Source organism: Garra rufa, chromosome 1 (assembly GCF_049309525.1).
Source record: "Garra rufa chromosome 1, GarRuf1.0, whole genome shotgun sequence".
Taxonomy (NCBI): Eukaryota; Metazoa; Chordata; class Actinopteri; order Cypriniformes; family Cyprinidae; genus Garra; species Garra rufa.
In genome coordinates, this window is record NC_133361.1 from 34,533,457 (window position 1) to 34,556,900 (window position 23,444).

General features: G+C 35.5%; 1 protein-coding gene across 1 annotated transcript in view; it reads left to right on the forward strand.

The window, feature by feature from the left end:
* Positions 1 to 23,444, forward strand: part of LOC141303889 (uncharacterized) — a 24,980-nt gene continuing 1,536 nt past the window's right edge. Inside the window, exons 1-9 of the mRNA XM_073832440.1 lie at positions 1 to 114; positions 10,114 to 10,616; positions 13,048 to 13,212; positions 13,920 to 14,096; positions 15,991 to 16,025; positions 18,418 to 18,479; positions 19,633 to 19,781; positions 20,455 to 20,683; positions 21,633 to 22,159. Coding sequence (XP_073688541.1) covers positions 10,318 to 10,616; positions 13,048 to 13,212; positions 13,920 to 14,096; positions 15,991 to 16,025; positions 18,418 to 18,479; positions 19,633 to 19,781; positions 20,455 to 20,683; positions 21,633 to 22,159 — 1,643 coding nt within the window. The 5' untranslated portion in view covers positions 1 to 114; positions 10,114 to 10,317. The remainder of the gene's footprint in view (positions 115 to 10,113; positions 10,617 to 13,047; positions 13,213 to 13,919; positions 14,097 to 15,990; positions 16,026 to 18,417; positions 18,480 to 19,632; positions 19,782 to 20,454; positions 20,684 to 21,632; positions 22,160 to 23,444) is intronic.

Consider the following 23,444-nt stretch of genomic DNA (forward strand, 5'->3'; position numbering starts at 1 on the left):
GTGTGTGTGTGTGTGTGTGTGTGTGTGTGTGTGTGTGTGTGTGTGTGTGTGTGTGTGTGTGTGTGAACCTGTCAGAGCTGATCCGAGCGCACAGCTGATCCACCCACAAACCGAGTAAGTACAGTCATTCATTTCTGCCGTTACATTTATCACGAGTTTTAAGAATAACAACAGTCAGATTTATCTGTTGTGAAACTTAACGACAAAGTGATCAACTTTTGAGTTCATTTTATAAAGTTGCGTTGACAGTCAATGCTAGACATTTCACATTTTAGTAGAGTCTTTTTTGTGTGTAATGAACTCGCACGCTGGATGCTTGCAGACCAAATGGGCTTTAATTGTGTTGCGGATCTTTAGCGAAAATATGAGTGAAATGTTATATCTTCTTCACTGTCCTGCTCACTAGATAGGCTATCTGCTTACTTGCACCTATTTTCAGCGCACTAAACGCACCTGTACACCTCAAACTCAATAACCCACTTCATCAAGTTTCTTATGGCATGATCTAGCTACTGCACATTCAAATGACTTCGCCATTTGTTGATTTAGCATAAAGCAGTATTTTCATATTGTGGTCGTCTGCATATAGATAAGCAAAGATGACTGTTATTTTTGATTAATATAACACATTACTTGAAGTTTTATATTCATGCATAATGCCATAATGCCATAATGCTTTGAAATACATTTTAATCAGCTGTATATGTTTAATAAAAAGAGATGTAACTACAAATATAGTACAGTCCATTCTAATACTTCACTACCTTTACCTTTACGAGTATTTTTAGAATAAAATCAGCATCCAGCTGTGTTATATTATTATACCCTCTAAAGATGTATTTAAGAATAGGGCTAGATATTACAGTGTCTGAAGATCGTTGTCCGTGTGGGGGCAATTTTTTTTTTGTCCCTATGAGGAAAGAAGCTTAAAATCCATACAGAATGAAGTTCTTTTTAAGTTTTTAGAAGGTTTTCTGTAAGGTTTAGGTTTAAAGGTGGGGCAAGGGGGTAGAAAATACAGTTTTATCAGTATAACAATCAGTACGTCTATATAATGTCCCCATAAATCATGAAAACCCAACATGTGTGTGTGAGGGTTAGGGTGAGCATAACTGAGGTCAAAAGTTATGTCATTTCTGTCATCCACTACCACTATTTGTTTATTTGTCATGTTCATTCTGTTCCTGGATAGCGTTTTTAGCGTTTGTACTCTTTACCACTTGTCTTAAGACTATTACTATGTCTGTCACGATGCGTTAAATATAACCGTGACATTGCATTACCTGATCATTGCTCAGGATGGGGGCTAGAAATGCTGGAATCCCATCACGGTTGTAAGTCCATGAACTTACTCTACTCTGTGATGTAACAGAGCACAATGACATGTAATAGGATGTGTCTTGTAGTAGTATGTCTTATAGCAAACAGAGTCTTTAAAATAGTCATACCAATTTTTCTTGTGCTGGACATTCACACATTTCACACTATTTTTTTGCATTTACTTCTTGAACCATTTGATTATATTGACAATTGACAAATATGGACACAGGCACCATAGACGTAATGATTTTTATACTGTACAAGCTGTATTATTATGTACTTTTTAGCTGGAAAAGCTGACAATTGTGTCTAAAATGTAGTGTTGTTTTTGGCGGCCGATTTTAATTTTAGTTTTAGTCTAGTCTTTGTGTGAAGCTGTCATTTTAGTTTTTATTAGTTTTAGTCACATTCATACTCTTTTTAGTCTAGTCAAGTTTTAGTCAACTAAACGTCTGAGCATTTTAGTCTTATTTTAGTCAGAATTAGGGCTGGGCGATTAATCGAAAATTAATCGAAATCGACATTCAGAACCTATAATCGATCAAATTTTTCCAGGTCAATTATTTCAATTACTTTCCCTTTAAAAACATTACTGCGTGTGGAGTCAGGTGACCCCGCTCCGTTACGTTACGTTATTTCTCCGACATGTCGATGGAGAGCTTAAGCAGTATTTATACAGTAAAAAGTATTTACAGGATATACAAGAGTAATTTTATTTAGAAGAGATACTGCTTATTTTCTACTTTTAATATTTATTATTATTTTATAAATAATTTATTTTGTTTCCAAAAGTGCAAGTTATTTATTTTCACTAATTTAAGAAAAATGTGACTTTTTGTTTTAAGCAATGTGTGCTTTAATTTCAGTTGTTCAACACTGTTGTTCAATAAATAATCATAGATAGTAGATAGTGTGTGCACCCTTCATTCAAAAATCTCTCACTTGTAATATGTGAGCATATTTACTGTACAAAACTTGTCAGTGAACTATGAGGGCCAAAAAATAAATATTATTTAAATATAATTAAATATAATTTTATTAATGAATAAAATAATCGTTCATTAATCGTAATCGGGTTAAAATGTTCTATTAATCGAGATTTTGATTTTAGGCCAAATTGCCCAGCCCTAGTCAGAATTACCCATAACTATTTTCGTCTAGTTTTAGTGGACGAAAACTGATGACATTTTAGTCTAATTTTAGTCAATGAAAATTGTATTTTAGTCTATTTTTAGTAATGCAATTTTATTTAACCCAGTCAATATACAGTCGTGGCCAAAAGTTTTGAGAATGGCATAAATATTAGTTTTCACAAAGTTTGCTGCTAAACTGCTTTTAGATCTTTGCTTCAGTTGTTTCTGTGATGTACTGAAATATAATTACAAGCACTTCATACGTTTACCACGTCATACATGGTGCTTGGAATTGAGGTTCATCAGACCACAGATTCTTGTTTCTCACAGTCTGAGGGTCCTTAAGTGCTTTTTTGCAAATTCCATGTGTGCTTTCATGTGTCTTCACTGAGAAGAGGATTGAGTCTTGCCCAACCACTATAAAGCCCAGATCGTTGAAATTTTGCAGTGATGTTTGTCCTTCTGTATGTTTCTTCCATCTGCATATATGATCATGGAGCTCAACTAGAGTGACCATCAGCTTCTTGGTGTCCAATCTAACCAAGGTCCTTTTCCATCAATTGCTCTGTTTGGCCAGGTAGCCAGCTCCAGAAAAAGTTGTGGTTGTTTCAAACTTCTTTCATTAAGGGTAACGGAGACTACATTTTTCTCTGAACAGAACTTTTTCTGAACTCTTCCCCAGATGTGTGGCTTCATGCAATCATGTCTCTGAGCTCTACAGGCAGTTTTTTGTACCTTAGGGCAATATGCAGTACTGATATGCATTTTTATCTGTCAAACATTTTATTAAGACGTGTGTGCCTTTCCAGATCATACCCATTCAACTGAATTTGCAACAGGTTAACTTCACTTGAAGAGTAGTAACATCTACAAGCAATATGAATGCTTCTGAGCTAAATTTCAACTGTCCCGGATAAGGGTATGAATACTTATGCAATGAAATCTTTTTATTTTTAATAAATTTGCAAAGATGTTAAAAAACCTGTTTTTTGCTTTGCCGTTATGGTGTATGGACTGTAGATTGATGTGGAAAAAAGTTATTTAAAGCAGTTTAACATAAAGCAGCAACATAAAATTAGAAAAAAAAATGAAGGGGTATAAATACTTTCGCAAGGCACTGTAGATGCCACGAACACAGTTTAAAGCATACCAGATCTAACCTGCTGTTTAAGTGCAAGCCCTTTGGCAATTAATAAACTACTTAATTGATGACTATTGATCTCAAGTGCATCATGTATTACTTGTTTTTCCTGGCACAAGCCTTGAACTCTTATTATTATGTAATGAGACTTGACAGTCGAATGCAGCTGGATTGTTGTGAATCAGCCACAAATTCAGAAAACACACCTTCAATAAGCTAGCGGGAGTACAATTAATCCAACGGCTATTAAGCAAGATAAGTAGCGTATGCTGAGAATACCTCGGTTATGTCTGGTGAATCGTGAACGCTGCTGTCTGTGAGTGTGGGTTTGTTTGCATATGTCTGTGCTCAGCACATGTCCATGCCAGATAGAGTTACTGGATTAGGGACTGATGAGTCTAACTGATCCCAAACGTCAGCCAGCCACTACAGTGCCTTTCCTACCCGTATCCTCAAACTCCCTCTCACGTGACTCGCTCTTTCATCATCCTGCTGTCTCTATTGTAACTGCTTTGTTTGGTGGCTCACTGCTGGATGCTGTGCAGGGACATCTTTATTACCAAGTACCAGTCATAAGCTATTGAGATGAAAACAAAGATGCTGTTAAATGCAAATAGCAGTATAAAGATATTTTCTTTACACAAATATTAATAGTTTTACATGTGTAGATGTTTAAAATACTCTTTGCTTTCCAGATTTGAGACTCTTATCAGGGGTCATAACATGGCTAAGCTTGTTAAACCTCTCAGGCAAGTCACTCTCAGACAAGACATGACTCTCACGCTCCCTTTAGAAAGAACATGGCAATGTTGCTAATGCCTTAAGAGGTTTAAGCTAATATTAGATTTGACAACAGCTTTATCAGCCTTGATTTATTATAATTTAAAGAGATAGTTCACCCAAAAAATGAAAATTCTGTCATTAATTACTCACCCTCATGTTGTTTCAAACCTGTAAGACCCTGCATAGACAGAAACACAACTGACACATTTAAGGCCCAGAAAGGTAGTAAGGACATCATTAAAATAGTCCATGTGACATCAGTAGTTCAACCATAATGTTACGAAGCTACAAGAATACTTTTTGTTCACAAAAAACAAAAACAAAAATAACAACTTTATTCAATGATTTCCTCTTTCCTGAGCAGTCCTCCGCCATTATCGACAGTATCACAACGCAAGCATCATGGTACTCTCTATAATGGCGTAGAACTGTCCTGGGAGAGAAGAAATGGTTGAATAAAGTTACTATTTTTGTTTTTTTTTGTAAACTAGGTTGAACCACTGATGTCACATGGACTATTTTAACAATTGCCTTACTATGTTTCTGTGCAGTTTCTGTCTATGCAGGGTCAGAAAGCTCTTTGATTTCATCAAAAGTATCTTAATTTGTGTGCTGGAGATGAACAAAGGTCTTACGGGTTTGGAACGAAGTGAGGGTGAGTAATTCATGACAGCATTTTCATTTTTGAATGAACTATCCCTTTAAATAATAATTAATAGTCTTTCCTATAGCTTGAACGGGGGAGTATGGTGCCAGTAATGGGTTTGTGGGTTTTATTACCAGGGAAAGCAAGAACTGATAAAATGTAAATGTATAATTTGAATGCGATGTAGGTTAATTTGGATAAAAGTGTTTGACAAATGTATAACTGTACATTTTTAATGCAATACTGAACAGTATCTTCAGGTTTGAGCTGTATGTAACTGAAACCGTTTTAAATGTTTGCATTAAAAATCTTTACTGTTTGGACTATTTGAACAGGGTTTTTTTTCCTGTACAGCTCATTTAACAAACTCCTACTTTTTAACCTTTTTCACCTAAAAATAAAATTCTGTCTTCATTTACTCACCCTCATGTTGTTCCAAACCTCTGTTGAGAAAAAAAGAAGATATTTTGAAGAATGTTGGTAACCAAACAGTTGCTAGTAGCCATTGACTTCCATAGTATTTATTTACCATGGAAGTCAATGGCTACCAGCCATGTTCTTTTGTACTCAACACAAGAAAGTGATTCATACGGGTTTGGAACGGCATGAGGGTGAGTAAATGATGACGGAATTTTTATGTTTGACTCAACTATCATTTCAAATGCTTTAAACCTGTTATTTTCACTATTGACAGATGCCAATATTTAAAAACGGACTAAAAACGGAAAGGTCAAAACGATCCCTGTTTACACAGTTCCACAAAAACATGGTATTGTGCATGGCAGGCCAAGTCAATGTAAAAAAAGTGGCAAAGTCACTTTGTAAAAAAAACAATATACGTCTGCGCGCATACACATTCCTATAGACTGAATATGTCATTTGGATGTGTGACATCACTGTTTTCACAAACTCATATTGTCATAGTTTGCCTGGAGATGATAATGATCTATTTCTCAAAGACTTGCACTTTGAAACCCGTTTTCAAAAGTTTGTGCTCTCAGGCTCCTAAAACACCATTGTAGTGTTAGTGTAAACAGTACCTTAGAGTTTTTGGAGGAAGAACACTATTATATCATATGTGACCTTGGACCACAAAACCAGTCTTAAGTAGCATGGGTATATTTGTAGCAATAGCCAAAAATACATTGTATGAGTCAAAATCATCGATTTTTCTTTTATGCCAGAAATCATTAGGATATTAAGTAAAGATCATGTTGCATGAGGATATGCTGTAAATTTCCTACCGTAAATATATATTAAAACTTCATTTTTGATGAGCAATATGCATTGCTAAGAACTTCATTTGGACAACTTTAAAGATGATTTCCTCAATATTTAGATTTTTTTCCACCCTCAGATTCCAGATTTTCAAATAGTTAGTATCTTGGCTAAATGTTGTCCATACATCAATGGAAAGCTTATTTATTTTGCTTTTAGATGATTTCCTTCTAATAAAAAAATGGACCCTTATGACTGGTTTTGTGGTCTAGAGTTACATATTATATTATGAAATAATACTGGGTTCCTAAAACACCATATAAGGCTCGCTGAGTGAAGTGGTACCCTGTTCTGTTCTGTAGTATCTCTGCTCTGTTGTTATACTGGGCCTATTGTGTTTCAGTCGCGAGAGGATCTGGCAGAATGCTGATGCTTTCAGTTTGCTTATTTAGGAGCAGAGGAGCCCCTACAAATGCACACACACACACACACACACACACACACACACACACACACACACACACACACACTGGTTTACATGTTTTATGGGGACATTCCATAGGCGTAATGGTTTTCATACTGTACAAACCGTACTTTCTATCGCCCTAACCCTACCCTACACCTAAACCTAGCCCTCACAGGAGATTGTGCAAACTTTTACTTCCTCAAAAAAACTCATTGTGTGATTTATAAGCCTGATTCCTCATGGGGACCTGAGAAATGTCCCCACAAGGTCAAAATTTACTGGTATTCCTATCCTTGTGGGGACATTTGGTCCCCACAACGTGATGAATACCAGGTACACACACACACACACACACACACACACACACACACACACACACACACACACACACACACACACACACACACACAACTCTGTAGCTATCTTTGTGAGGACATTAATTGACACAATGCAATCTCTAGCTCCCTACCCTAAATCCATCAGAACTAAATGCCTCACCCAAACCTTCACCCTAAACCTAACTTTTATCCAAGGTTCTCTAAAACCAAGTCTTGACCCTCAAACAGGCCTTTAAAGGGGTCTCAAAAAGTGAGGACCGGCCAAAATGTCCTCACTTTACAAAGATTGTCCTCACTACGACGGTCTAAAACTCAAATAGTTCTTCACAAAGATAGCTGTAGAAGTGCGCACACACAAACACACACTCATAGCTGTATGTTGATGGACTAAACTTCAAGATTGTAACCAGTCATTACTAGATATTGCCATTTCAATAACTATTCTTAACACTTTCAAAGGGTTTATTTAAAACATGAGTAATGGGTAATTATAGTTCAGTCTCGTCGCCAACAAACACACACACAATGGTACATTCCCTGCAGCAGCTCTCTTGGAGGGCTCCCATCATGGGTCGACCATCCACCACATGCCAGGTCCATGTTATATGGGTGATAACGTGATGATGTCATTATTTATGTATGAGTAAAGCTGTGTTTGTGTTGTTATGGCAGCTTGGTGACTTGGTAACCACATCTGTGGATTCATGAATGATAATTTAGGAAGGCATGTTCTGAACGATGTTGTTTGGGTGATTTCATGTATTACAGCTGAGCTGTGACTAACAAGATGATGGCTTACAGTCTCTTTTCACACCAGGTGCATTAGCTCCACTTGTTCTTCGGGTTCCTCAGGTTATTGTTTAGCAATGACGGTCTTATACAGCCAAACCAAAAATAGTGGGTGCAGGACACTATTGTTCATTTATGTAAGTGACGATAGCAAAATAAAGTTAACTGTGACATAATATACCCAAGAATTATTCATACAGTGGACTGATGAATTTGTTCTGACACAGTTTAACTCTGAGTTCATATTTTATTGCCTTTTTTAAACTACTGTATAGCGAATAAACTGTGATAATGTCAGAAATGTTTAAGGTGTCTGAATAAATTTTGGTTTGACTGTATGTTACTATATATGGTCACAGAAATATAAAAAATAATTAACAATAACAGTCATTTCTAAGTCAAATGAAAATTTCCCTTATAATATGTTCTTCTGACCAGCATTTATCTGACATGTATTTATCCGATAACAGTTAACTAATTATTAACTAACATGAACAAACAATGAACAATACATGTATTGCACTATTTATTAATCTTTGTTAATGTTAGTTAATAAAAATACAGTCGTTCATTGTTTGTTCATGTTAGTTCACAGTGCATTAACTAATGTTATCAAACACAAGTTGTGATTTTAATAATGCGTTAGTAAATGCTGAAATTAACATAAACTAATATTAGTAACTGCTGTAAAAGTATTACACCTTACACCTTATTTTAAGGTGTCGTTGTTACAGTTTAATTATACATTTAAGCACTGATTAATATTAATTAACTACATGTACTTACTGTATAGTTAGGGTTTGGCTTAGGGTTACTTGCATGTAAATATGCATAATTAATTGTTATTATAATAGTAAATACATGTAATGTGTAATAAGGACACCTTAAATTAACGTGGTACCTAAACTTTTTGTAAGGTGTTACTATTTTTTTTTTGTTGAAAAACCTTCCCTTTTAGCCTTTACGTATAATGCACTATAAAGGGTTATTGAAGAGTATAATGCATTGTAATTATTCATAATGTGCGTTGTATTACATTATACTTTGTTGTAAATAATTATAACTGAATTTAAAATGCATAGTGTAACAATGAATTGATAAGTGTTATAATGTATTAACTGTGGTTACAGTTATTAATGAGAATGTACAATGCGTTATAGGGCGCATTATCATAAGGCATAGTTAATGCATTAAAACTACTTTTATGATGCATTAATGCAAAAATGTTTCCACTTTTCTTTGGAATGAATGTGACCCAAACAACAAAAGAAAATCAAAACAAAAAAAACCAAAAAGACAATTAGCAGGAGTGTACTTCTACAATATATATTTTTAATTTTTCATGTATTGTATATATTTTTTTTCAAAATCATCGATTTTTCTTTAATATTTATTTTGTAAATGTCCTACTGTAAATATGTTAAAACTTAATTTTTGATTAGTAATATGCATTACTAAGAACTTAATTTGGACAGCTTTAAAGGCAATTTTCTCTATATTAAGATTTTTTTTTGCACCCTCAGATTCCAGATTTTCAAATAATATCTCGGTCAAATATTGTCCTTATTTATGCAGCTTCCAGATGATGTATGAATCATTATGACTGGTTTTGTGACTGGTTTTACTGTATTTTTGATCAAATAATTTGCAGCCTTTGTGAGCGTAATAGAATCTTACCTACTCCAACTTTTGAATAGGTTTGTATTTTATTTTATTACTTTTTTGAGCCATTAAAAGGTCAGGGGGGTCTTTAAAGATATCAGATACACATTTAACATGCATTAGCTTAATCATTTTGTATGTGTAAGCTATTTATATTTTAAGTGGGAATCATTGTAGGAATTGTAAGCATTATTACTATTTGACTGTTACTTATTTAAATGTGCAGTAGTATAGTAGGAACATAGCAGTGAACTTGCTGAGAGTAAAATATACAAAAATACACCTGTGTTGGGTGTTGATGGATAAGCTTGTCTGATAAATGGCTTGCTCTCAAAGACTGCTGAGTTGAGCTGCACCTCTGAGGTGTAGAGTGTCAGTTAAAGAGGAGTTTCCCAAATGCAGGAGCTCAGCAAAGCAGGTCATGCTGGAGCACACGTACACAAATAAATAGGAAGGAGAAATGCTAGTTTTACAGCTAGGTTTATAGCCTTGCATAGAATGAGAAATGAAAAAGTTGTTTTCGTGTCCTCCTGTTTTTAGATATGCGACACCTGTATGTCAAGCATATATGAATACGTCTGCTTTAATCAAGAACTCTTTTATTTGTTTTTCAACAGAGCCCTGTCCTCGGGGAGGTAATCAGGATGGTACATATGATTAAAGGAACCTGCTGTAATTTGAGCTTCTGATCAGCCAAACTTTCTTCAGTTGTGACTCCACCCTTGTTTTTCCAAATTGAGGTGTTGGTATCTTCTAAACCGCACGCCAGGAATTATTCTCCCTGCTTCAGAAGTCCAAAGCGAGTTAATGATATAGACGAAATGGAAAGTGTAGCCCAGGAATCCAGAGCTGAACGTATAGCTCGCTACAAAGCAGAGAGACGCAGAGAGCTGGCTGAACGTTACGGCAGCCAGGAAGAGGAGCTTCCATCTAAGTGGTCGAGAAGAGAGAGGGAAGGACGTGGCATCCGTGACTCTACATATGCGGATAAGTCTGCTTCAGGAGGAATGAATGGAGGCATGGGGATTAATGGACAAATGCCACTGGAAGAAAGGCCCGTTCCTGCTAAGATGTCCAATGGGTGTAAGGTGAATGCCCGTGGAGACACACACCAAAACAGGTGAGCTTTCCTGTGGCTTTGTAGCATTCCTCTTAACCCAACTCATTTATGACCCTGGACCACAAAACCTTAAGTAGCATGGGTATATTTGTAGCAATAGCCAACAATACATTGTATGGGTCAAAATTATTGATTTTTATTTAATGCCAAAGATCATTAAGATATTAAATCATGTTCCATGAAGATATTTGGTCAATTTTCTACCATAAATATATCAAAACTTAATTTTTGATTAGTAATATGCATTGCTAAGCACTTCATTTGGACAACTTTAAAGGCGATTTTAGAAAAAAATGACCCTTATGACTGTTTTTGTGGTCCAGGGTCACATTTGTGATTGACAGTTTAATTATTTACTTATTTACTTTCCTAAGACACATTCCTAATTTTACTGTGGACATAAACAGGATATTAATTGCAAAGAGGGAGTTATGGAAAATCATTGGCAAATATTTAGGTTGATCACACAGGACTTCCAACTTTGAATATATTCCAATCCCTACTAGGTTTTGCAATATGTCTGTTTACACAAAAAAAAATTTAGGGCCTCATTGTTTGAATTTGGATTACACTGTTTTAACATAAATAAACTAATAAACTTATTGTGATGTACATTTGACAGTCATACATAAATGAACCAGGTAAGATTACTCAGAAAAAAAAAACTGTTTGTACCTGTCTAATTTATTTCAATAATATTTGTAAAGGCATTTATTCAACTTGAACTTGCTTAGAATCAGCGTGCATCTGTTTATTATGAAAACAATACCATTAAAAGTGTGAATATGCTTAAAGGAGTAGTTCACTTTCAGAACAAGAATTTACAGATAATGTACTCACCCCCTTGTCATCCAAGATGTTCATGTCTTTCTTTCTTTAGTCGTAAAGAAATGGTGTTTTTTTGAGGAAAACATTTCAGGATTTCTCTCCATATAATGGACTTCTATGGTGCCCCCGAGTTTGAACTTACAAAATGCAGTTTAAATGCAGCTTCAAAGGACTCTAAATGATCCCAGCCGAGGAAGAAGGGCCTTATCTAGTGAAATAATCGATGATTTTCAAAAAACATTTGCAACTTATATACTTTTTAACCTCAAATGCTTGTCTTGCCGAGCTAGACGAGATGAAAATTTGAGGTTTAAAAGTATATAAATTGTTATTTTATTTTTTAGAAAATAACCCATCATTTTGCTAGATATAACCTTTTTTCCTCGGCTGTGATCGTTTAGAGCTCTTTGAAGCTACATTTTGGAAGTTCAAATTCGGGGGCACCATAGAAGTCCATTACATGGAGAGAAATCCTGAAATGTTTTACTCAAAAAACATAATTTCTTTACAACTAAAGAAAGAAAGACATGAACATCTTGGTTGACAAGGGGGTGAGTACATTATCTGTACATTTTTGTACTGAAAGTGAACTACTCCTTTAAAATATGACTAGCTGTGGAACAAGCAGTATTGAGTTTAACAAAGTTGATTTATTGATGATGATAATGATAATGATTGATAATTTGTTATTGTGGTTATTATGTATTTAAAACACATTAAGTTTATTAGTACTATTACAGAAATCTTTGTTTAATGTATGTATGACTGGCAAATATGCATCACATTAAGTTTATATGTCAACACTCTAAAAATTTTGGGTTGTTTTGGGTGAAATACGGACAAACCCAGGTTTAACCCCACATTCTGAGTAGTTTTTATTTAACTCAACTATAATATATAAACCCAACATAGGTTGCAAATTAGGGTCTGTAGTGAATTTTTATCTAAATAGATTGTAAATTTATATGCAATTCAAATGCATAAATCTTAAATTTAGGCCTGTTTTTTGAGTGTATGATTTATCATTCTCTATATCCACCCTTGTGCATCTTGTCTCTCAGCCTACCTGATCTCATGACAAAAACATACCTGTTGGAACTTTTTTACAAGATGCGATATACACATACCAGTACCTACATATCACTGCAGTTTTCAACACTAGAGGTGGTAAAACAACAAGCACTTGTACTTGTTTTCGTACACAGTTATGATTACAGCTCCATATATTTTGCTTTCCAGATTGCTCGGTAGCTCAGCCGGCACAGAATTGGACTTCGAATTCCGTGAAAAACTTAACTTAACTTGCAATTGCATTTTTACGTCACATTTGCTTTAGTTCATACTATTGGGTAGGTTTAGGTGCAGATGGTACGTTATTTTAAAACGTCATGGAGCGTTAGAGTTACAGTGCCACGCAATGGACATTTCACGTCAAATATGTCACGAAACATACATGGCAATACGTGTTTCGCGTCTTGCGCAGAGGGGCGTTTTCGTCATGAGATCATGTTGCTCTCAGCTGTCCCTTCCTTGCACACTTTTTTTTTGCTGCAGTTGTTGTCTGTAGTTGAAGTTTTCTGCCTCTCTCCATCACCCTCTCCAGGGAATGTTTGTTGGGCTCGTCTGGTACAGTGGCTGGGGAAAAGCCTCCAGACTCCCACGGGCCCTCAACCCCTGACACTCCCCAGTTACACACTCATGTATCAGTAGGCCAGCTGAAGAACGCTCTTCTACAGCAAACCTCGAGCCCAGCTCCGTCTGATAGAGTGTAGGGACGCCTCAGTGTGTGTGTTCATTTGCTGCTTCATTCTGTTTGCATTACCCCTGGCAAAACGTTTTCAGTTATTTGGCGAGCGCTTACTCTAACACCAGAATTTTGCATAATAATAATATTGTTTTAATATATGTTATTATTATAATATGTTAAAATATATACACTACCAGTCAAAAGTTTTGAACAGTAAGATTTTAATGTGTTTTCTCACCAAGCCTGCGATTGTTTGATCCAAAGTACAGAAAAAAACAGTAAAAATACAAAAATAACTGTTTTCTATTTGAATATATTTTAAAATGTAATTTATTCCTGTGACAGAGCATGAATTTTCAGCATTATTACTCCAGTCTTCAGTGTCACATGGTTCTTCAGAAATCATTCTAATATGCTGATTTGCTGTTCAAGAAACATGTATTATTATTATCAATACTTAAAACAGTTGAGTAAATTTTTTTCAGTAATAATTTATATTCTATGCACATTTTGTGGTGCTAACACAATGCTAATGTGCACCTGTAGTTTTGGGGAAAGTGTCATTGATGCTGTCTAACACTCTACCATCATCAGTGTGCTGTGAGGAGTAGCAGAGGTCTTTTCGAATCTTTTTCTTTTGACTCATTCCTTCTTTCTTTGTTCTTTTTCCCACACCCACACATTCTTCCTTTTCTCCATCTGTTGTGGTCTGCCTGCGCAAATATTAGAGCCACTGATGGTGGTGTGGTGGCCTTGACTCTTGACCTAGCGGTTCAACCAGGTGCCGAGGGAAGTCGTCGGCGTGCCCGTCGATACATGCCAGGGGATCCTGCAGGGAGCCGCAAAAATAGTGAACGCTTTCGTACTCAACCCGTTACAGCCTGCGAAATAAAGGACAGCTGCGGGTATGGAGACGACTGTCTCGGATCTCCACTTAGGCCTGCTGTGTGCTTAAAGCAGTTGCTTACTACCTAGACACACTAACTTGTTTTGGGTGTTGTGCCTGTTATTAACCTGTTATCGTGTGACAGAAACCATTCATACATGCAAATGCCTCTAATTCACTGCAAAGATACATTACCTTTTAGAAGTTTTCAATTAACTTTATTTTATTTTTTTTTGGCTTCATAAGGCTTCTTGGATTAAGGCTTCATAAGTACTAATAAACAGCCAAAATGCTAGATGTACAGTTGAAGTCCATCTTTTCACACTGAGGACAACTAAGGGACTCATACTAAACTATTACAGAAGGGTCTAAACGCTCCAGAAGGAAAAAAAATGCATTTAGAGCCAGGGGTAAAAACTTTTGAATGGAATGAAGATTTTTCTTATTTTGCCTAAATATCATATTTTTTTTCATTTAGTACTGCCCTTTAGAAGCTACAGAATATACTTACATGTTTCCCAGAATACAAAATAAGTTCAATTTACCCTGATTTTCAAATTTCAAAAGTTTTCACCCCCTGACTCTTAATGCATCGTTTTTCCTTCTGAACCATCAGTGAACGTTTGAACCTTCTGTAATTGTTGCATATGAGTCTCTCAGTTGTCATCAGTGTGAAAAGATGGATCTTAAAATCATACAGTTATTGTTGGAAAGGGTTGAAATACACAAAAATGCTGAAAAACCAAAGAATTTGTGAGACCTGAAGGATTTTCCTGAAGAACAGTGGGCAGTTTAACTGTTCAAGGCAAACAAGGGACTCATGAACAACTATTTCTAAACAAAAAAACCCCAAAAAAAACAGTTGTGGATCATTCAGGTAAAAACAGAGCATTAAGAATCAAGCATATGTAAACTTTTGAACAGGGTCATTTTTATCTTATTCATGTCAGTACTAAATAAAAATAACACGCATTTAGTATGATCCTCTTATTTTGGTAAAATAATTAACATTTTGCAGATTCTGCAAAGTGTATGTAAACTTTTGACTTCAACTGTATATATGCTTGTGTGTGTGTGTGTGTGTGTGGTCTGGTATTCATCACATTATGGGGACCAAATGTCCCCACAAGGATAGGAATACCAGTAGATTTTGACCTTGTGGGGACATTTCTGAGGTCCCCATGAGGAAACAGGCTTATAAATCATGCACAATGAGTTTTTTTGAGGAAGTAAAAGTTTGCACAATCTCCTGTGAGGGCTAGGTTTAGGTGTAGGGTAGGGTTAGGGCGATAGAAAATACGGTTTGTACAGTATAAAAACCATTACGCCTATGGAATGTCCCCATAAAACATGTAAACTAGTGTGTGTGTGTGTGTGTGTGTGTGTGTGTATTTATATACATGCACATACACACACCTTGTTGGATCACAAACCGCATAATGACAAACAAATATTTTGTTGGGTGTGTTTGTTGCTATTTAGAAATTTATTAGTTAAATCAAATGACTTTTTAGTGCTAATCTACCTATCAATATCATAACTGCCTGGAATATATTAACAGATGTCAGAGATCATAAGTCAGCACAGTCCTTTCCTTTGAGTCAGGAAATGAGTTCAGCATGCATCTTATGTGCTTGATAGGATCGTCAAACAGGGTGTGTGTGTAAGAGCTCATAGTTTTAATAGTTCGCATTATGTCATGCTTATAACCTGCACAGATGTGTCTGTGTCTGTCACAATGCCTGTAGTGCAGGAGAGGCTTGTTACAGCAGATCTGGCGTGAAGTCATCTCACCTTTTTCTGTGTATTACTTACTTTGCATGAGAAGTATTGAGTGAGTGGTTGAGTGCGAGTTTGATTGCCCAGTCCTTCCTTTTACTCTGAGAGTTCTCATTCATTTCTTTATTTCACAGAAGAATGGACGATGAAAATCAAGACAGCTCACAAAGTAAGTGCTTTAAATTGCTGCATTTTTAATGTTAATTAAATTAAGTAATTCATTTGATTTTAAAGTTAAAACCTGCAGTGAGAAGCTCACTGCAATTTTCAGCAGTTTAGAAGTGTATTATTGATGACAAAAATGAAACTAAAACCCTTGAAACTCATGAAATTGAATAGAAATAATGTGTCACGAGGTAAATGGTGAAAATGTTTTTGTAATGAATTTTTGATTAAATTTGGGGTTCCAAAACTATGCTCACAGAGGCTGCATTTATTTGATCAAAAACAGTATTAATTGTAATATTTTGAAATATTATTGCCATTTAAAATAACTGTTTTCTATGAAATATAAAAAATGTAATTCATTCCTGTGATGCAAAACTGTATTTTTTTAGCATCATTACTCCAGTCTTCAGTGTCACATGATCACTCAGAAATCATTCTAATATGCTGACTTGCTGCTCAAAAAACATTTATTTGAAATAGAAATCTTTTGCAACATTATAAATGTTATTATTTCCACGTTTATCAATTTAATGCACTCTTGCTGAATAAAGTATCGATTTCTTTTTAAAAGAAAAAAATATGCACTGCCGCTCAAAAGTTTGGGATCAGTACGATTTTTAATGCTTTTTAAAGGAGACTTTTCTGCTCATCAAAGCTGTGTTTTTGATTGAATATACAAAAAAACGAAAAAAAACTGTTATATTGTGAAATGTTAATGCAATTTAAAATTGTGGTTTTCTATTTTAATATACTTTAAAATATAATTTATTCCTGTGATGCAAAGCTGAATTTTCAGCATCTTTACTCCAGTTATTCAGTGTCACATGATCCTTCAGAAATCATTCTAATATGCTGATTTATTATCAGTGTTGGAAACAGTTGTATGGCTTCATATTTTTATTGGAACCTGTGATACTTTTTTCAGGATTAAAACGTTAAAAAAGGAGCAGCATTTATTTAAAATAGAAAACTTTTGCAACAATAAACACCTCATTAGAAGTTTGGGGTCAGTAAATTTTTTCTTTCTTTCTCTCTTTGAACGAAATTAATACTTTTGTTCATCAAGGATGTGTTAAATTGCTAAAAAGTAATAGAAAAGACTTAAATTGTTAGACAATTTTTCTATTTAGAATAAATGCTGTTTCTTTTTAACTTTTTATTCATCAAAGAATCCTGAAAAAAGTATCACAGGTTTAAAAAAAAATAAAATTAAGCAGCACAACTGTTCCCAACATTGATAATAAAAGTAATAAATCAGCATATTAGAATAATTTCTAAGTAATGGCTGATGAAAAATCAGCTTTACATCACAGAAATAAATTATATTTTTAAGTATATTAAAATAAAAAAAGTTTTTTGAATTGTAATAATATTTCATAATATTACTTTTTCTGTATTTTTGAACAAATAAATGGAATTTTGATGAGTATAAAAGACTTTACAAAACATTACAAAGCTTACTGATCCCAAACTTTGAACGGTAGTGTATATACTGTAGTCTGAGCAACCTTTTGCAGCAAGTTTTGTAACTCTATCACTACATAGTATCAACACAATGTAATAACCTCACCTGACTATATATAACTAATAACTATTAAAAAACAACATTTTTATAGTACTGCAAAATTTACGATGAGATGGATCAAAGTGAGACTGTGTGTGTGTAGGATACCATAGTAAACCAAAACATAAACACTCTTATACACTTTTACTCATGCATATATTGTAAGTAAGTGGATACTGTCATAAACAGTTATAATGACCTCTGTTTTATTACCGGAGAGAGGATAAATCTTATGAGGGTGCATTAGAGCAAGCTTAAAGAGTGATAAATATAAGCCATGCTTTTTAGGACAGTAATAAGTCACACACAAATCATCAAATCGTCTAAAAACACAGTTAGCATAATCAACTAACTTCACACATGACCTAGGAGACAAACAGAGGGAAGAAGAGTGTTTTATGTGAGATCAGCTGTAAATCTGCCAGTTAAGAAAAGTACACACAGGTGAAGAATACATCTGCCAGGCCTGTGAGGTTTGTGAGTTTGGCCAAACACAGAGCAAGGAGTTTATGAGTGTGTGAGAGAGTATGTATGATAAGTTTGTTAGTCATTTAGTGATCTCACACAGACATTTCGCCATTATGATCTAAGGTGAATCAAATGCACATGTGCATGCGTGTATGCATTTGGACAGCTATAGTTTGTGGCCAAATTTGTCCTAAGAACTGAGTGAAATCTGACAAAAACTCTCTTTAGGGATAACCTCAATTGCACAAACTACTGCAAAATGTCTTTTAATGGAAGAGATTCACTTATGATTCACTTAATCAACAGTAGTAGTTATGGTATGTGACTACATGTAATGGTGTGCTTGCTGTTTTTCTTGCAGTGGATGTAAAGACAGATGACAGAGCCAAGATGAGTGTCGCTGCCAAGATGTCTCTGTTTAAAGTAGGTGAAACAAGAGCCCACCATATCTCTTTAGCAACTGCTGCAGGCTGAAAAGAAAAAGGTCATTGCCATGGATGGAATACACACACACACACACACACACACACACACACACACACACACACGCACACAGACACACACATACACCTTGTATATATTTACCCATGTGGGGACTTCCCAATTTAGAAGATAATTATATTTACTGTTGACTATACTTATCCATTACCACAAAATACACCTTTAATGTTTAAGTAATTTAGTACTTTTATGACCTTTTTGTTTTGTAAGGCATGTATCATTGTCTTATATTTTCAGAAATTACACACTCAGAACAAAAACTCACTTACAAAGATGTTTTTAATCTTTTAATTAAAAAGTTTATGAATTGTGAAAAACCTCTAGGATACATTAAAATATCAATTTTGAATGAACTTTCAATTAAATTCTAGGTATTTGTAATTTTGGAGTTCTTTCTTTCTATTTCTGCACCGCAAAAAAATGATTTTCTTGTTTACCCCACTGGCAGATTATTTAGCTTGTTTCAAGCAAAAACTCACTTAATTTTGACTTCTTTTTTCTTTTTTTTGTACTCGTCTAGAAAATGCTTATTGATTTAAGAATCAAGTATCAACAAGAAATAAAATCTGCAGTTCGCAGTGTGTTTTTTCTTCTCTGTTCTTTCGCTTTGTCTGTGTTTGGGTCGTAGGTGGTAATAAGACACCTGGAGTGTTTGGTTACACCGCGACCCACCGGGTTTCATTGGTTACTGTGTCTTTCTTACCCAGAGTGCCAACCCAGGCTCTATTTTATTCATTCTGCCATTGACCCACTTTACCAGAGGGACATTAAAAAATGCACTGTGATTTTATTTTCTTGGCAGAAATTATATTAAATTAAATTGTTGACTTAGCAATGATAATTCTGTCATTTATTCTGTCAGTTGATGTGATTATTGATATTCATTCTTCTGTGGAAGTGTTTTATGTACAATGAAAGTGAATTGTCACCAGGGACTAAATGTGAAGTATATTAGAGTGAAATTAGAGTGAAATTCACTTTGATGGCTTTACATTCATACATTCATTTTATAAAAAAAGAATAGCATGAACAGCTATAATTTTTTATTTTTATTTTATTGTTGTTCTGCTGTCAGGAGTTGGAGAAGACATCTTCACCAGAGGCATCCTCGTTCCTCAAACCTCGATCCAGTAATAGTTTCCACGAGCGCAGAATTCGCCGCAACAATGACCCGCGGGCACTCACTCAACCAATCACCTTTGAAGAAACAATAATGGCGGCAAGGTAGGCAGGACATTTGATTCAATGCACTCATTTCTTGCAGCTAGCTATACTCACATCAGCAACGCCACTGCTACCTAAGATAGTTCACCCAAAAATGAAAATTCTGTCATTAATTACTTACACTCATGTCATTCCAAACATGTAAGTACTTAGTTCATCTTTAGAACACAAATTAAATCCAATGGAATCAAATGAAATCCGAGAGCTTTCTGATCCTGCATAAACAGCAATGCAACTACCACTTTCAAGGCCCAGAAAGGTAGTAAGGACATTGTTAAAATAGTCCATGTGACATCAGTGGCTCAACCATAATGTTATGAAGCTACGAGAATACTTTTTGTGCGCAAAGAAAACCGAAATAACTTAATTTAACCATTTCTTCTCTTCCATGTCGGTTTTCGATGCCCAATTCTATGACTATTTTAACAATGTCCTTACTACCTTTTTGGGCCTTGAACGTGATAGTTGTGATGCTGTCTAAAATATCTTATTTTATGTTCTGAAGATGAACGAAGGTCTTACAGGTTTGGAACGACATGAGGGTGAGTAATTAATAACAGAATTTTCATTTCGAGTGAACTATCCCTTTAAAAAATAATTTTGAGAGTTAAAAACAATCAGCACATTTGGGAAAAGATGATCTGCTTATTAACTTCTATTGTTCCTTTTTTAGTCCTCATTCAGGTGAGGCAGGTGAGGCTGAGCCTGAGGTGGTGGATGATGCTGGAACTAAACTGTCGATGAGTGAGAAACTGGCTCTCTTCAACAAACTGTCACAGCCGATTTTGTGTGCTTCGGGGAGTTCTGCGAGAGACGGCAGCCCTCTAGAGGCCTCTGAGAGACGCAGACAGAAGGGTGCACGTTACCGCACACAGCCCATTACTGTGGATGAGGTCAATTTGGTAAGTGTATTTAGTGTGCATAAATATGCTGTATATGTCTGCATGTCTTTAATTATTAGGAGTCATCTCCATTTGCTACTTGTGGAGTAACTGTTAAATCTGTAAAACAGAAAAAGAAAAATGAGTCATGTGACTCACATGCAGCTATTACAGAAGGTTCAAGCGCTCACTGATGCTCCAGGAGGAAAAACAATGCATTAAGAGCCAGGGGTATAAACTTTTGAACAGAATAAAGATGTGTACATTTTTCTTATTTTGCCAAAATGTCATTTTTTTTTCATTTAGTACTGCCCTTCAGAAGCTACAAAAGATAATTACATGTTTCCCAGAAGACAAAATAAGTTAAATTTACCCTCATCTTCAAATTCAAAAAGTTTTCACCCCCTGGCTCATTTTTCCTTCTGGAGCATCAGTGAGTGTTTGAACCTTCTGTAATAGTTGTATTGAGTCCCTCAGTTGTCCTTAGTGTGAAAAGATGGATCTCAAAATTATACAGTTATTGTTGGAGAGGGTGCAGATACACAAAATTGCTGAAAAACCACAGAATTTGTGGGACCTGAAGGATTTTTCTGAAGAACAGCGGGCAGTTTAACTGTTCAGGACAAACAAGGGACTCATGAACTATCACTAAAAAACAAAAAACAAAAAACTGCTGTGGATAACAACACAGTATTAAGAATCAAGGGTATGGCAACTTTTGAACGGGGTTAATTTTATAAATTCAACTAATATTTTCTCTGGTGGTCTATATGTAAACATCTTTTATGTGAAATGTCTTATTCAGGCCAGTACTTAAATTAAAGTAACATGCATTTTGTATAATCCCTCTTATTTTGGTAAAAATGTTGGTTTTTGGTGATTCTTCAATGTGTATGTAAACTTTTGACCTCAACTGTATATAGACAGAGAATTCTTTTTGAGAAGTTGACAATTTTTCTTCCACTTTTAGCTTCAGAAAGGGCCTGTTCAGCTTCCTCGTCTTCATTTGGCGCCTCAACTCTCTGACCGACAGCATTCTGAGTCCATCAATCTGAAGCCCAGTGAAGTGCGTCTCTCTGGGCTGAGCTCTTCACAGGCGTGGAGTTCCTCCTCCGAACTCACTTCATCACCCGATCTGAAGACTGCATCAGACAGCAACTCCCAGAATGCAGTGCAGATTAAAGGCATCTTGAAAAAGAGCTCTTCAGAGGGAGTGGTATGGAGGAGTGAAAGCAGAGACAGGGATAACTGGAACGGACACGACCTGGAGCAGAATGGGAGGGAAAGGAGAGAGAGAGAGGTGATAGAGGAGATACAAATGACACCTGTGGAACCGGCCTCTCTCTCTAGCGCTCCCTGGAGGCAGAGGGCAAGGAAGGAAGCCTCTGCATCCTCTGGAAGGACACGAAGATCTGCTCCAAAGCCTGAGGAACATCCATCTCTATCAGAGGAACTCCAGATCACAAAGGAGAGCAGAGAATCAGACATCAGTGACAGGTCCTCTCCCTTGCACTCTTTTGCTCTTTGCAAAATTCACTTTTACATGGTGTTTGCATATAAATGTGTCTTAGCAGTGTGTGGACACAACCACCTAACAATGATAAAAAAACATTGACTTATTTTTTTCAATCCCATAAAAAACTAAACAGTCTCAATTATCAAGCCTCTTTGATTTTATGAACAGTATAACATCATATTGCTCAGGCCCCACCCACGACCGCTGATGGACTGTCCCGTATTAGCATATTTCCGCCTTCAGCTAGTTGTACGCTGTCCGCTATTTTCTCTATGCTCGAACAACTGTTGTGACAACAATGCCTCGTAAGCAATGCAGGTGTTTTGTAGTTTTAATTTTCTCCCGTCATCAGACCCACTGAGGATGCAGTGGATTATTTTTTTAGATTTTTTATGGTAACGCATCACCGAATACACAAAAAAACGGAAGAGAGGGCCGGGGTGAGCAGTATCTCATTGTCATTTAAAGAGACATGCACCGAAACAGGTCACTGTGAACAGAGCTGTTTTTGACAAGGTGAAAAGGGTGTTGTTTTACACGACCTAGAAGAATTTTAACCAAAGTATGTTGCAGACATTTCATGAAGACCCTAAACAATCATACCAACTTGTGGAAAATACGTGTCCGATGTCCCCTTTTAAACATGACAGTAAATGAACGATAAATGTGATGTATTACCAAAATATAAATATAGTACTCCTTCGCAGTCAGTTTTTCAAACAATATTGATTCAAAAATGTACAAACAGATACAGATTAGTAGGTGCTGCAGACGTCAAACTTTGCATATTCAATAAGAGTAAACTGGTACCAAGTTTAATTTCAAAGTACTACCAAGATGCAGACTCACTTATTATTGGGGGTCCTCAGTATCAAAAATCATACTTTGAATTAATTTTGAATCATTCTTAACATAATTCACAATTCATTATATGCACAGATTTGAAAGATTACTCAGTTCAAGCTGATAGAAATTTGTAGTACAATAAGAATGCATAAATCTTTAAAACAAACCTGATTTTTTCACTAGAGTTATTTTAAAGTCATAATGTTTCTTCGTTCCATTTTGGGAGATTTTTAGAAGTGGGTGGCACTGTCACCAAAGTGCTCCTGTAAAACAAGCCTGTTATATAACAAGTCTATTATGCTGCTTCATATTGCAAACTGTATTATATTTGTAGTCATATTATAATTTATTATATTAATTGGACATTCACAGAAAATAGCTTACTTAAATAGCTAAAACAAGGTTGATTGGGTTTGTTAA